Source organism: Neophocaena asiaeorientalis, unplaced genomic scaffold (genome assembly GCF_003031525.2).
Source record: "Neophocaena asiaeorientalis asiaeorientalis breed wild unplaced genomic scaffold, Neophocaena_asiaeorientalis_V1.1 scaffold186, whole genome shotgun sequence".
Classification (NCBI taxonomy): Eukaryota; Metazoa; Chordata; class Mammalia; order Artiodactyla; family Phocoenidae; genus Neophocaena; species Neophocaena asiaeorientalis.
In genome coordinates, this window is record NW_020172504.1 from 72,692 (window position 1) to 89,363 (window position 16,672).

At 34.2% G+C, this 16,672-nt stretch overlaps 1 protein-coding gene across 6 annotated transcripts in view; it reads left to right on the top strand.

Annotated features, from left to right (window-relative positions):
* Positions 1–16,672, top strand: part of BRWD3 (bromodomain and WD repeat domain containing 3) — a 117,231-nt gene that overhangs the window by 50,818 nt on the left and 49,741 nt on the right. For 5 of the 6 annotated variants that reach the window (XM_024738224.1, XM_024738226.1, XM_024738227.1 and 2 more), the window contains exons 12-18: positions 1,333–1,373; positions 4,748–4,852; positions 5,886–6,039; positions 9,839–9,973; positions 11,007–11,135; positions 12,441–12,666; positions 14,685–14,852. In XM_024738224.1, coding sequence (XP_024593992.1) covers positions 1,333–1,373; positions 4,748–4,852; positions 5,886–6,039; positions 9,839–9,973; positions 11,007–11,135; positions 12,441–12,666; positions 14,685–14,852 — 958 coding nt within the window. The remainder of the gene's footprint in view (positions 1–1,332; positions 1,374–4,747; positions 4,853–5,885; positions 6,040–9,838; positions 9,974–11,006; positions 11,136–12,440; positions 12,667–14,684; positions 14,853–16,672) is intronic. The other variant, XM_024738225.1, reaches the window with a different exon arrangement.

Consider the following 16,672-nt stretch of genomic DNA (forward strand, 5'->3'; position numbering starts at 1 on the left):
GCTTTTGGAAACAGCCTCCTGCTTTTGTCTTACCATATAAACATAATTGGATATTCTCCTTATGAAAAGTTACTGAACCTAGCTGAGCTCTCACCTTGCTGTTACTTATTCCTAGATACTAAAATCCTGGAATATTATGTAAATTGTGAAAGAGAAAAACTTAGGAAATATATAAAGATCTCAATCTGAGACTATCCAGTGGGAAAAATCCACTTGTGCTAGAGCACACAAAGGAGGCATCTTTACAGTTACCACCCAAGCAAGGTGTGTATACAGTGCAGTCAAATTTATTGAGAGCTGAGAGAGGAGGAGGTAATAAATGAATGGGAAATAATTGAGGGGGGGAAAGATGAAGAAAAACTGATTGGTAGGGTTTTTTTGGCAAGGGCCTAGCTAAGAAAAAATCAGAAAACTTAAACATTCCCTGTTGAAATCGGTGGCGGCTGTTAGTCATTGAAAGTAAGATGTCCTTCCAGAACATCTAAAATCAGTTATTGCAACTGGCAGTGAGAATCCCGAATCTGTCAGATAAATACTCAGTGAAATCATGGAACAGTGTGAATCACAGATACATCTGAACATATGAAGACGATTTGATACGTTTTTAAAATGAAAAAATAAATACGAAGACATTTAATATCTGAGCTTTTTATTAAAAATTAAGTTCAAATAAAAAAATAATTAAAAAATTAAGTTCAAGTGTAGTTCAATAATTGTGGTTTGTCAAAATGTTTACAACATTTGAAGGTACATTACTATAATATAATCACTACAATGCACATTATATTTGTAAAAGTATAGTTTAGTCATTGTAAAGGAAGGTTCAAACAACAGTATCTAAATTATAGAACCTAAAGACGGTCAAATGAATTCATTGTAAAATAATTAAATAAACCATGTAAGAAACAGGACATTATTGATTTGTTTTCTAAAATTAAAAAAAAAAACGTTAAGTGAGGAATTTAATTCAACTACTATTAAATGAATTTTTTTAAGTTGGCATTTTAGATTAGTGTGCTATCTTATTATGGGGAATATAATAAACTGTCATCTATTCAGAACTATCTGTCTCTTGAGATTATGGTTTAGAAACAGGTTTGCTTATGTCTGGTTTGTCTCAAATTACTGCTGATAAGTATTCCTCCTTAGTTAATGTATTGTTTCAGCCTTCATTAATTTTTTAAAGAAAATTAGAGGGTTTTTTTAAAGAAAATTATAGCATTAAAAAATCTACTCCATGATACTTTCATATGTGAATATGACGGGAAGAGTACTTTATTCATTTTAAAAATAAATTAATTGTAACCAAAAATCTATTGTTTTATGTTTTAGGACAAGGTTGTTGCTGTTCAGTTCTGTAACAATGGAGACAGGTAACTATGTAGTACATATCTATATAAACAGATGTTTCACATATTTTACCTGTACTTCTTCAGAAAACACTACTTCTACTACATTTTTTTTTTCTGTTCAGTCACTTAGGCTGAAAGCCCTTGTTTGTCTTTGATGACATGCTTACCCCAGCTCTTCTAAGCTCCCATCTAAGTAGTAGCCATAGTCTATCAGTTCTTCCTTTATTAGTGATTTTCCTTTTTCCATTTCTGTTATCACCCATCTTAGTCAAGAATTCCATTATTTGACCCATTACCTTCAGTTTTCTTTTCCCTTCTAAATGTATCTTGTCCATCTCTGTCAGATGAACATTGCCCTGTTCAGAAATCTTTAGTGTTTTCTCTTTGTTTATAGAACTCAAATGTTTTAGCCTGGCATTCAGAATTCTCTTCAACTTGACTTAGACCTACATTCTTTTCTTATCTACTATTACCCGTTTAAATACTTAGATCCAGCCCAATTGATTTAGTCATCATTATTATTACATCCCATATACATTCTGTTATCCATTCTTTCACTTATACTTTAACCTCACACCAGAAATAATCATACCCTACTTCCTTTCACTCCTTTTCTATCCCGCCTATGTCCTCCCTCTCCCTTCTTCTCTCCTTCCTTTTTATTTTCCTTCTCCCTCCTGTCTCTTTTTCTTCTCTAAGTTCTATCTTCCTTTTAAGGTTCATACCCTACCTGAAGCCTTTCCTGACTGCTTGAGATTTTATCTGTCTTTTCTTCCTTTGAGCATCTGTATCGCTTACTGTCTCTACTACTCATATGATACACAATTTCCTATGTCTGTAAACTCAGAAATTATATACAGGTATTCATGTACCCTCTCAAATGTCTGGTCCCCAGAAGGTGATAATCTTCTGCCCTGGCCTAGAAATTGACCTAGAATAGATTTAAAAATTCAACCACTTAGCATAAATTTGTATCCTTATCTGTCTATAAAGACTTTATGTGGGTGACCATGTTTTATTATTAAATATTTTTCAAACACTGGGTGATTACTATGATGAATGTGTTCATCTTTGTTAAATGCGAGAGTAAATAATGATGGTCCACAAGAGTGATGTGTTTATTAGGAATGAAAAATCCTTAAAATAATTTTTAAGTTGGTTTATTGCACCCTACTGAGCTATAAACTGGAAGGTTTGTACAGCTACTATTCTTTCATTCTAGGAGTATATGAATTTTTTAATTCTTTGCCTTTTTCCTTAAATGAGAAACATTATTTTATCTTAATTATTTATGTGGCCAGTAAATACATCAAAAGATGTCCAATTTTACTAATAATCAGAGAAATACAATTTAGAATAACAGTAACAATTTTTTCCTTTCAGAATGACAAGATATTGAAGAATGATAACACCCGATATTGACAAGGGTTTAGGGAAAATAGACACTCCCCCACAGCCTTGATGATACTGTAAATTGTTTTTAAAAAAACTTTTCAGGGAAATAATTTGGCAGTATGTCAAAAGCTTTCAAAATGTGCCTACCCTGAAGGGGGAATATAAGGGAGAAAAGATTCAGGAAGAGAGTATAAATTCTTCATGAAAGAGTCCTTTATACTGTTATACTAGGAAAATGTCATTGATTTGACAGCTCCCAGTGTGTGCATCTGTGGCCAAACCTGAAGCTGAGACAGAATAAAGCTTTTCTTTCTTTAAAAAAAAAATGTGCCTACCCTTTGACTCAGCAAAGATATATATATATAAGGTTTTACAAAGATGTGTATAGAGATATTCATCACAACATTATTTATAATGGCAAAGACTGGAAACAGTAAAAATATTCATCATTAGGAGGTTAATTAAATAAATTTTGATACATCCGTATTGTTGAACATTTATTGAAAGTGATGGTAGTTTTTATATTTGTAAACATAGAAATATATCTACAAAATACAGTTGACCCTTGAAAAGCATAGGTTTGAACTGTGCAGGTCCACTTATGCAGATTGTTTTTCAATAAATACATTAGAGAAAGTTTTGGAGATTTGTGACAATTTGAAAAAACTCAGACAAACCACGTAGCCTAGAAATATCAAAAAATTAAGAGAAAGGTATGTTATGAATGTATAAAATATATGTAGATACACATATAACACACAAAATAAGTGTTAGTCAAGTGTTTATGTTATTGGTAATTCTGGTCAACAGTAGGCTCTAATAGTATTTAACTTTGGGGGAGTCAAAATATACACGCAAAGTTTTGATTGTGTGGCAGTGTGGGGGTCGGTGCCTCTAATCCCTACATTGTTCAGGGGTCAAACTGTACACTTAAAGAAAAACATTATAAAACATTATATGTAGTGTAATTCTATTTTCCGTAGGGGGAATGTCTAAGTATATATATATATATGTCTTTAATAAAGTCTGAAAGAATAGAAACTAAATTATGAACAGTGATAGATTTATAGGTTAATGAATGTATTTTTATAACAGTTTTATTGAGATATATTCCACATAAAATTCAATGTTTTTAGTATATTCATAGGGTTGTGCAACCTTCACTATGATCAATTTTATTTTATTATTTTTTAATTGAAGTATATTTAATTTATAATACTGTACTAGTTTCAGGTGTACAACATAGTGATTCAATATTTTTATAGATTATACTCCATTTAAGGTTATTACAAAATAATGGCTATATTTCTTCATGCTGTACACTATATCCTTGTTGCTTATCTGTTTTATACATAGTAGTTTGTATCTCTTAATCCATATCCCTAGAACATTGTCATCACCCTAAAAAGAATTCCCATATTATACCCTTTAGCTTTCAATCCCCAATCTTTTTACACCTCCACCCTCAGCTCTGAACAACCATTAATCCACTTTTTTGTTTTTATAGATTTGCCTATTCTGGATGTTTCATATTAATGGAATCATACAATATTTGGTCTTTTGTGACTTTTTCCACTTAGCATAATGTTTTCAAGATTCATCCATGTTGGAGCATGTATAAGAATTGGAGTCCTTTTTGTGGCTGTCCAGTATTCGATTGTATGGATATACGACAATTTGTTTATCCATTTATCAGTTGATCGACATTTGGGTTGTCACCACTTTTTGGCATATAATGAATAATGTCATGAATATTCGTGTACAAGTTTTTGTGTGGACTTATGTTTTCATTGCTCTTGTATATTTATGGGGGAGTAGAATTGCTGAGTCATATGGTACTGTTTATCATTTTGAGGAACTGCCAAACTGTTTTACAAAGTGTACCATTTTTATTCTCCGCAGAAGTATATGAGGATGAATGTATTACTTTTATAATTAGAAAAATAGTGATTTCCATTTTAGAGGGAGGTAATAAGGATATTTTAACTGTTTCTTTGCAGTTTAAGATTTGTTAGTGGAAGTAGAGATGGAACGGCAAGAATTTGGCAATATCAGCAACAAGAGTGGAAGAGTATAGTGCTAGATATGGCTACTAAAATGACTGGGTAAGATTGGATGTTAGATATTTTAGTGGTTCTCATATGGTATAGTATGTTTTACATTATTGAATTCTATTTAATTATGAAAATAAATATCTTTTTAATTTGGAGTTAATTGGTAGATGTGAAGTTTGCATCTGTATATAGTCTCTAAGCACTATTGCCTTTTGCTGTTGGTGGACAGATTGGATGATAGGAACATAGCTGACTTATTGAAAGTTCTGGTCTCTTGTGATCCAAAGGTCTCTGTGCTTTACTAATGCCCATATAATCATTCTCTGCCCTGATTTTGTATGAGTCATTTTTTATATCTATTTATACTATTTTCTACTTTGAGGATTGCCCCTATTAAATGTCATCATATGTTTAGATATTTCTCTGACTTACTGAGGATACCTTTATGTTTCATATTGCTAACATTCCTACTTGACATTATAAATACAATTAATCAGAATTCTGTTTCATCATCTTCACTGTTCATTGGAAGATATATAATTCCTCTTTAGGATACTGCAATTCCTTTAGGGTATGACTGGGAAATTAATTATCTTCCCATTAATAACAATATAGAACCAACTTTGTGGTCATAGTCAGTTACTGATAATGTCATTCAATTAAAGCAAAAGTTACTGAATTTCTTACTGCTTTTTTATAAGACCTTTTAGTTTCAAAAATGAATATTTAAGAATAAAGTGTCCATTATATGGTTTCTTCATATTTTCTGGTAGCCAATCTAACCTTGTACTTTATTTTCCAAGGTATCTGCAGATTCCTTTCTAATTTCACTTTTTTGTTCTCGTTCTCATGTAACTAACTATAAAATTTTTGTCATTTTATGGGTTTTTTTCCTCCCTAAAATAAGCTTATGGGTATTGCCCTATGTGTTACTCTTATTATTTTATTTCATTAATAGTTAAAAGTATAGTTTAGGAGTTTTTAATTTAAAAAGTTGCATGCTTCTGGAGAGATTTTTGCCATAATTTGCTCTGTTAGATGCACCTTTGTTCAAAATTTATGAACCTGATATCATTTTGTTTAGGAATAATTTGCCATCTGGAGAAGACAAGGTCACTAAACTTAAGGTGACTATGGTGGCCTGGGATCGCTATGATACCACAGTTATTACTGCAGTGAACAATTTCCTTTTGAAAGTATGGAATTCTATCACAGGCCAACTTCTTCATACTTTATCCGTAAGTATTCTATTTTTGGAATAATTAAAATGGTCAAAAAGGGCATTATTCTAGAAGACAGGAAATTTAAGTGTTCTAGTTTACTTTCTATGGCTTACTGTCCTTTGGAGAATTAATTATTCAAGGTACCTCTGTTGACATATCAACAAAATAGGGATGGCACATGGTGTAGCTGCTAAAAGCAAGTATGAAAACTTCTTAAGATCCTTTCCAAGTCTGATATTTATTTACGCATTATGTTATCATATGTGGTCAAGTGTATGTAAGTTATTTTGTTTTTAGCGTGAGTTGGGATTTTTTGTTGTTAATGTTTTAAGGGTAGAGCTGACTTTATTTTAACAAGGGTAACCTGTATTCTACCTTTGGGGATTAGTTTATGCAAGAAGTAGAGGTAAGAGGAAGAAGTAGGAGAAAATGGTGTCTTTCCTTCTTTCTTTTAAAAAAAGGAATTTGTCATAGTTGAACTCTACTTAAAAGCCTATTTCCTATCTGCTTCAATTATCGATTCATAAGTACTTTCAGAAGGGCCAAGTGATTGCCATATGGTTTACACAGTAGTAAATGATAGGGACTAGATACCAATTCTCATGACTCATTTCTTTGTTGTATGCCATAGTATCATCCTTATTTGATGCCTATGTGAGATAATCTTTTCTAAGGCCTCGGAGGTTTCTAAAGATTTGTTTAATTTTGGGAGGATTTGCAGTTGATCTTTCATATACCTCCCAAGTCCTCCTTCCTAAGTAAAACCCTAACACTGTGTTAGGGGAGTTTTAGATTCTTCCTTTTATCTGTTAAATCAATACTTATCTCATTCTGGCTCTCCCTGTTCCCTGATACAAGTTTCTATTAATATGTGTGGAAAAACCTATACTGTTTGCTTTATTACTTACTAGGAAATGTTTGTCTATGTCAGCACAGTCCAATAAAAATATAATATGAGCCATGTATATAATATTAATTTTCCTAGTAGCCACAATAAAAAAGTAAAATGTAACAGGTAAAATTAATTTTAATAATATATTTTATTTAACCTAGTATATCTAAAATAGTAACATTTGAACATGTAATTAATATGATATATTAATGAAATTGTTCACATTTTTTCATACTAAATCTTTGAAACCTATTGTGTATTTTACAATTATAGAACATCTCAATTTGCACTAGCCACATTTCAGATGCTTAGTAGCCACATGTGGCCAGTGGCTGCAGGTCTTTATCTCTAAAAATCACAGCTTCAAAGGCCATGTTGTAGCCATTGGTTTTATAAAATTCTGTCTTAATAAATATCTTAATTTAGAGTTCTCTTTAGTGGTACACTTCCCATGGGCTGACTCATGGGTCATCTGTTTCCAGTGAATTTTAATGAGGAAATTTTAGAACAGACTATTTTTAGTCCTTGTAACAGTCAAATCTGCTTAGTTTTGGTATAGAATTTATGTTTTATGTGTTAACAATTTGTATGTCAGGGTCTTAACTAGGACGTAAAGTTCTTCCATTCAGCAAATACTTACTGAGTATCCACTGTGCCAACCGTTGAGTTAGGAGTAAATGTTAAATTAAAGGGTCCCCATCCTCCTGGAGTTTACAGCTTATAAATAAATTTTTAAAAAAGAAACAAGCATTTAATAAGTAAATGCTAAGAAAGAAAAGTGCAAAGCAAGTTTCTAATAGGATGACCAAACCTGGTCTGGCAGGTTCAGAAAAAGCTTCCTGAGGAAGTGAAGTTTGGGTTAAGATTTGTAGCTCTCAGCCTAGATGTCACCTCCTTGACAAGGCCTTCCCTGATCAAACAATCTAGAGTAGCCTCCCAGTCATTGTCTTGCTTTATTTTCATCATAGTGTTTATCACTACCTGATATTTTCTTATTGTGTTTATTTGTTTGTTTATTTTCTGTCTCAGTGTGGTCAATAAATATTTGGTAAATTACATATGTGAGAAGGTTGAAAGGTCCCTCTAAGAAGAGGAAAACGCATGTACAAAGGTCTTGAGGTAGAAAGGAGGAGAAAGAAAGCCAATTTTTGGCTACAGCACAGAGAGCAGAAAGAGTGTCACCCCATAGGACTGGAGAAATGGACAGGGGCCAGACCATACAAGGTCTTGCAGGATCTATCCTGATACCAACAGGATACCATGAAAAGGTTTTAAAGCAAAGGAATAGCATGCCTTTGCTATTGCTTTTGAAAAATACCCTGTAATTCTAGCAATAGAGTAGAGAGAATAGATTGGAATGAGATAAGAATGACTCTGGGTACACTGTAGGATTCTGTGATAGGATGGGCCATGATGATAATTTGGATTGTGTGGTAGTGGTGGAAATAGAGGTGTGCTTGATAAATAAAAATAGGGCAGATGATAAATCTTAAGACATTACTGAAGCTGACTAGGTTTTGTTTCCCATGACCCAGTGACTATGTCATTTTGGCCAAAAATGCAACCCCCTATTTAAAAGCCTCTCTTTCCTAATGTACATTAATGTAGTTGTATCACTATCATTTGAGTTTAACAGTGTAATTTTATTATTTACTGGTTAGGAAACTGAGAAAGTATTTACTATAGCAAATTGGATATTCAGCAAGAGATTTTGTTATGATAAATAAATAAGATCTTTGGTAGTCATTGGGAAAAAGTTTTGTGATAATATTTATTGTAATAGATTTTACCTCCTCATCTTCCACTTTTCATTTTGAGCCATTCTGAAGTTACTTTTATATTTTTGTCCATAATGGTAATATGGTAGGATACTCTATTTTTGTATACAATGATTTGGGATAAAATGCACTTTTTAGGTTCACAATATATGATCATTTCTAGAAGCCCCTGATGTGTAATATGCTGACGTGTTCCTAAGTGAAATCCAATTTCAGGATGTCCTGCATGTTTTTCTAAGACTTTGAGCCTATTGTTAAAGATGTACTCTCTAGTCAGGAGTTTAGGAAAATCAACAATGATCTAAATCAGGTTTTGGCAAACTTTTTCTTTAAGAGGCCATATAGTAAATATTTTAGGCTTTGCAGGCCGCATATGGTCTCTGTTGCATATTCTTTCATTTTTTACAACCTGTTAAAAAATGTAAAAACCATTTTTAGCTCTCAGGCTGTATTGTATGTCCAGAAACATCCCGGGGCTAGATTTGGCTTGAAGTTTATAGTTTGCAGACTCCTGTTCTAAGGTCTATAGAGATACTGATATTACTTGATTTATTGTCAGGGAAACATATGAGCATTGGTTTTCAAACTTATTTTTTTTTTAGCAGCAAACCCATTTTTCAGATAGCATATTAGATGAAACCTTCAACTATAAAATAGATAAAGGTAAAAAGGACAAACTATAGCTTGTTTGAATATATCATGGGGCCTCCCACGATACAATATGAATACCAGTGATAGAGAGTGCTGGATGAAGAATAATGAAGGTTTGTCTGTTATCACTATGTTAGAATTGGGTGTTAATAAAAGATTCTGTTTGTCACATATTTTTTAACCTTTTAATAGCAGAGTCCTAGAAATAAGAATTCCACTTCAGGGACCTGGTTAATGAACTGTAACTGATTTTGACTGTCTTTATTTTAAACACCTTTTCAGGTCTTCTCTCTATTGAATATTTTATGAAATCAGCATTTAAATATATAAGGAACTCTAAACTGTTTCTTATAGCATGCATGTAGTAAATGCTGTTAAATTTGCATACATGAATTCATCTGAATCAGATTGATAGCATACTCCCGAGATCTTTTAATCAAATAAGCCAGATACTCAGTGTTGCTTTTCATTTTTAACATTGATTTTGTCACAGGGACATGATGATGAAGTATTTGTTTTGGAAGCACATCCATTTGATCAAAAGATCATACTTTCGGCAGGTCATGATGGCAACATTTTTATTTGGGACCTTGACCGGGGGACCAAAATTCGGAATTATTTTAACATGGTAAGGTAAATCTATGCTTAGTTGATATTAAAACAGACTTCTCTTATGTGACAATTTGGTAATTAAAGTATACTTAGTGCCAAGGAACCTCTTGTCATCTGTTTAAATCCATGTAATAACTTAGAGAATGACTCAAGACCCAAGAGTAAGGCCAGTTGAGAATTATGCCTTTCAGGGTGTCTCTGTTATTGTGGTGGTAGCACCTTCCAGATTCTTGTTCCCAGCTCTTAATTCTAGAAACTCAAATTTAATAAGCATTTGGAGCTAACACTAACCAAAATCACAAAAAATGTTAATGTTTAAACTATAATCCTAATTAATGAATCACAACAGTAACTGTATTGTATCTGTCATCGGTAAGCCCCATATAGCTTAGTTAGTAATCAGAAAGCTGTTTGGCACACATGGAATTGGAGATATGGATACTTCTAAGATATATTTCATACAAACTGTGGAAAAATATGGTCAGCCATTCTCTTCTTCCAGTAGAACACCCTCCTGTGGTGATGAGAATACTCATATTCACCATATTTAGTGTTCCTTTCTGAAGAATAGTTCTGACTAAACGTTTCTAAATTGTTGGCCTTTGAGCTCCCTTTTATAGGCTTTATACAGATTCAGAGTGTTAATAATAACCCTCTGCCTTGTGTTAGTGAGATTGATTTGTGTACTTTAATTTTAGGATGGTTCTTTTAAAACTTGCATTACAATTTAAATATGAAGATAATATCTTGACTTTGCTGAGATAGTGCCTTTGTCAATTTGGTTGTGTTTAGGTCTTTTTTATTCTCCTCAGTCATTCATGCAGTTCTTCTTCAGAAATGACATTGCTAGTAATGTTTGTTGCGAAATTCTCCCTAATTTCTTTTAGAGCTTTACTATTACAGTAGGGTTCTGGCTACAGAAGTCAGAGAGTACATTGGCATGTTGATGCATCACAGAATCCAAGATATTAGCAAGCAGAAGCTATTGACCACTTATTATTTTAAAATTACCTCTTAAGATGACTTAAAGTGACTCTTTTAAATTTCAGATTGAAGGTCAAGGCCATGGTGCAGTGTTTGACTGTAAATTTTCACCAGATGGAAACCATTTTGCCTGCACTGATTCTCATGGGCATTTGCTGCTTTTTGGATTTGGATGCAGTAAATACTATGAAAAGGTTAGTATATTTAATTTTTGTTGTAGATTGCAATTTTTTATTGTATCATTCATAAATTTTATTTGAAGTATTCCAGTTAATAAGGGTCACTCTGTGTCAATAGATATAAAATAACAAAGTCACCTTTTTTGGTAAAATTTTTCATCACTGACAGAACATAAAGCTTGGCAGTTCAAATTACTATTAAGATATAGGATGATGTAAATATAAAAATTCATTAGGAGGGACTTCCCTGGTGGCGCAGTGGTTAAGAATCCGCCTGCCAATGCAGGGGACATGGGTTCGAACCCTGGTCTGGGAAGATCCCACATGCCACGGAGCAACTAAGCCCATGCACCACAACTACTGAAGCCTGTGCTCTAGAGCCCATGAGCCACAACTACTGAGCCTGCGTGCCACAACTACTGAAGTCCGCACACCTAGAGCCCATGCTCTGCAACGAGAGAAGCCACCGCAATGAGAAGCCCGCACACTGCAACGAAGAGTAGCCCCCACTTGCCACAGCTAGAGAAAGCCCGCACACAGCAATGAAGACCCAACGCAGCCAAAAATAAATAAATAAAATTAAAAATTAAATTAAAAAAATTCATTAGGAAATCCTTTTTCTTAGAACATATTCTCTGTACTGCCTTTCAGGTGTAATAAGAGAACAATTTTACCAGATTACATCCTCTACTTATCCTAAGTTGGGAATAAACAGCTGGTGACTGAATGCTTATTTTCTTGCTTGGCTACTTTACCTATTATTGGTCTTGTTAAAATACTTTGGAAGCTAACTTAATTGGTTTCTTATATTTTAGTAGCTGTGACTTTAGGATAGATTATAGAATCTTGGAGTTGGAAAAGAGCTTAGAATCTTTGAGTTCAGCTCAATACTTGTATCACCTTTGAGTGTCTTTCATGCAATTGATATTTACCTGCCTCACCATTTATATTATACTCCATCTATTCTTATTTGAATAAAAATAAGCAAGAAAAATAGTTATAAAAGTTTGTATTTTTTTGCAACTTAAAAAATAACTAACTTTATCTACTGTGTTGTTGCTTTGCTTCTTCTTATCCTAATTGGAAAAATACAATATTGGAGGGCCAGAAAGTAATATAGATTGTAGAGTTTTGTGGAGAAAAGATAGGATTATGATCTAGGTGATTCACTTCTACCTAGAGGGAACATATGACTATAGAGGACTATAAAGATAATGCAGAAATTATCTGATTTGAAAAACACATGTGCTCTAGGAATGAAAATAAATGCTTATTTATAAATTTCCTGTGCATATTAAATACTAAAAATCTGTCATAAAGATTCCAGATCAGATGTTCTTCCATACGGATTATCGACCTCTTATCCGTGATGCCAACAACTATGTATTGGATGAACAAACCCAACAAGCTCCTCATCTCATGCCTCCCCCATTCTTGGTGGATGTTGATGGAAATCCTCATCCCACAAAATTCCAAAGGCTAGTACCAGGACGGGAAAATTGTAAAGATGAACAGCTTATACCACAGCTGGGATATGTGGCTAATGGTATGTTCTCTACAAAATTAAATTTAAAACATTTTGTAAACTGTTATACTTGCTCCTGTTCTCTCTATAATATATCCCCATGCTAAACTCTAATATATATAATATATCCCCATGTAGTAGGTTATACTATATTTTACCTAATACTTTATTAATTTTCAGTTGCATAGAACTTTTTATCTTACCAGAGTACTTTTGCACTGTTTGTCTCACCTGGACACAGATAAATGGACTAGGACAAACAAGAGTATACTCAAACAGAGAATGTGTTGACCTGCTTTCTTAGAACCCTGAACATATGTATGATCCTGTTGTTTATAGTATTGGCTTCTAGTGATGATTAAATGTACTAACTTTAATGTGTCAAGCTTTTATAATTGGTGAAATTCCACTGCTCATAATATTAGTATTCTAATTTGACAGTACATAGTTAATGGACTGAAGAAGAGGAAATTTCAAGAACTACAAACTGGGTAGTGGCTGTTTACCCATCCTCATGTTTGAAATGTAAAGAATTGAGTTTTGGGGTGGGGGATGCTGAGTGTTTAAATAACACTTAACCTTGGAGGATACTGAAGCAGTGATGAGTGTGATGGCAACGTAGCAGAAAAAGACATTGAAATAAGATATTCTCTATTAAAGCAACTCTTCTGGTTGGCATATTTCCCTTAGGTATGATACCTCCACACCACCCCCCACACCAGAATGCCTTCATACCTTAGTTTGTTACTTGTAGGTTTTCTTCCAAGTATGAGGTAATGAGTTATTTATTTGCAAATGGAATTTTTTTCCTTTTTTTTTTAATATATTTTGGCTGTGCCATGCGGCACGCGAGATGTTTCCCCGACCAGAAATTGAACCCAGGCCTCCACAGTGAAAGCACTGAATCCTAACCACTAGGCCACCAGGGAACTCCTGCAAATGGAATTTTATATCCTTACTAGGGAATTAAGACTTGACCTTTCTAGAATGAAATGTTGCATATCCTTTTTTATTGTCTCTCTCATAAAGATTTGTAGAGCAATGAAATGGTGTTACACATGTGCCAATAGTTACTTCTTTGATGTCATATTTATTAAATAAGGGGGAAAAGCATGAATATTAATAGGAGGTAAAACTGAAAGCATTTGAATAAAAAAAATCTGTAATTCATATTTTACTTCCAATAAGACCTGATCACTTGGCTACTCTACTAGATGCCATTCAATCTGACTAGAGGACAAGATGAAAAATAGGTCTAAGATGTATTTAAGAAAGAAAAAGATCATAGAAGTAAATAAGTTTTTATTCAGATGTAATCACTGAATTTCATTATAAGAAATAATTTCTATACTCATCCATATACTGAGGTATTATCAAAAGAGACAATATTTGGGGCTTCCCTGGTGGCGCAGTGGTTGAGAGTCCACCTGCCGGTGCAGGGGACACGGGTTCGTGCCCCGGTCCGGGAAGATCCCACGTGCCGCGGAGCGGCTGGGCCCGTGAGCCATGGCCGCCGGGCCTGTTCATCTGGAGCCTGTGCTCCGCAACAGGAGAGGCCACAACAGTGAGAAGCCCGCGTACCGCAAAAAATAAATAAATAAATAAATAAAAAGAGACACTATTTGAAAGACCATAATTGATTTCTTTCAGAAAGGAAATTCTCACGAAAGATGCAAAGCATTTTTGGTATTTTCAGTTAAAGTTATTAAAACCTTACTCAAATCTCTACTCCCAACTTTTAGCTTGGAATATTCTATAGAGAAAATTAATTTTTAAATTAATAATTTAATAATTTTTCTTTAAGGTGAGAAGGCTCTCATAATAATGTCTAGTTTGGGGACATTGGTTAAGTTAAACACACAAGCTGACATATTTAAAAGTTCTTTAAAAAATATTTTGTTTGCTATACATTTTATTTTCATTTTAATCCCTTTAAAAATATTTGTCTAGGAACTTATAGATTAAGCTTGATTTTACTATATTTATGGTACACTGAAATGTAAATAATTTTGTGGCTTTATATCTTTGGTCCAATTAAGGTGATGGTGAAGTAGTAGAACAGGTAATTGGGCAACAAACCAATGACCAAGATGAGAGCATTCTTGATGGAATAATCAGGGAGTTACAAAGAGAACAAGATCTGAGGCTAATTAATGAAGGAGATGTTCCACATTTTCCAGTTAATAGATCATATTCTTCTAATGGTGGTAAGTATGTGCATATTTGTAAAAGGTATGATGAATGTACTTTAATTATTTTACCTGTACCAAGTAATTACATGTGAGGAACATTTTAGGTTTTTAAATAAAAGCAACATTTTTGTTAATTTACAGTTGTGATATGATACACTAAAGTGCCATACTCTATCATTTGGGGCTAAAGTGATTTAGCATCTCCTAAGGAATACAGATGGTGTATTTTATTTTATTTTATTTTGTTTTTTGGGTTTTTTTCGGTACCAATAAGTCTTTATTCATTGTATTTTCCCAAGGAAAAGAAGGGGAAGGGGAAAGGGTCAGCATATGTGTTACAAAATGATAGCAAATGGGAAAGGAAGTACCTGGCACAGCAAAATCAACCAACAAATAAACACTGCCCAGATGGGGTCGCCAAAGCCCAAGGGGGCTCAGTCTCCTGCAGTTCAGTAATGAGGGGAAGGGATGAAGAACAGGTACATGCTTTTCTACCCTCACTCCCTCCCCATAAATTCAAGATTTCACACAAAGTTTTGGTTTCTAGCAGTAAACATGGAGTTACATTCGTCCGTTTCCTATTAAACAATTTTGTGGCCACTTTGACATAAGTTTCTTGCACCTGCATAAAAGTTCCTGAGTGACTTGGCTATACATTCATCTTTCCTTTTGTGGTCTCCCAACCCCACTTTCTACATGGAAGGCCCCCTCGTTGCTCCTCTCTACCCCAGGATTAGAGATTAAAGTAGGTTTTAATCCATCCAAAGACAGCAGTCTGTTTGGCATGAATCAAATCAAGGAATGGTCATGATTCAGGAGATTGAGAACAAGGGATGGTGAGTTCTTAGCTTCTTCAGGATTTTTGCACAAATCATTTAATCACAGACACCCCACAAATTAAACGTATAGGTGTATGGACTATTTTGGGGGAGGGCACGAAGGGGGAAAGAAGAGGAGGTAGGAATACAGTTTTTAGGATAGAAGGTCTTGTTCGAAATAGGAAACGGGGAAGGGGAACACAAAAGAAAGTGTAGTTCAAGATCTCCCACTTCAAGAAGAGGGGCCCCCAAGTTTATGTTTCAGATCTTTTTGGCTGGTGCAGACCTTTTGTCAAAGATGCTTTGGCTATTTTTCTCAATATAAAAAGTTTGTAAATAATAAAACCCCAAAAGAACATGGAGAAGACCAACACATATTTACACAAACTAGGCCACCTAGCAATCACCAAATTAGCTACTTGTGAAGTCCTACGAAGTCCAGACAAATACAATAACTAGAGGGGATCAGACACACATCACCCAATGCATTCTATTGCATTTGCCCCGTTACAACACAGTGAGGTAGGTTTGCAGTGATCTCACAGCATGTAAACGAAACCCCCTTTTCTCCTTTAGCTACCATGACACTAATTACTGCTGCAGCAGGGCAGGACATTGGCTCTGGGAACCACAAAGAAGCTATCACTGATGGTCTCTCTGGAAACCAAGGAGGAAAAGTCCAGAATTGTTAAAGATTAAGGATCTTGTCCTTGCTTCATATATCCATCCCTGGGCAGCTCAAGATGGGTACAGAGGCATCATTCTTAAAACCTGTCCTTACTAACTCACAGTTTTCACAAAAACACATACAATATACCCTGTTGTGTATGTTAGGCCTAGCCCAATCCACTGAAGGATGGACCTGGTATGTAAAGTGAGTCCTATGCCCTGGGATTAGAGGTCTGGAACAGGAATCCTTTATCACACATACAGATGACCTCTGCCTAATCTTGGCTTCCTCTCTCTGCACCTTTTACCTGGCCCAGCCTCTCCTAACCTCTCTGTACCACTTTTTCT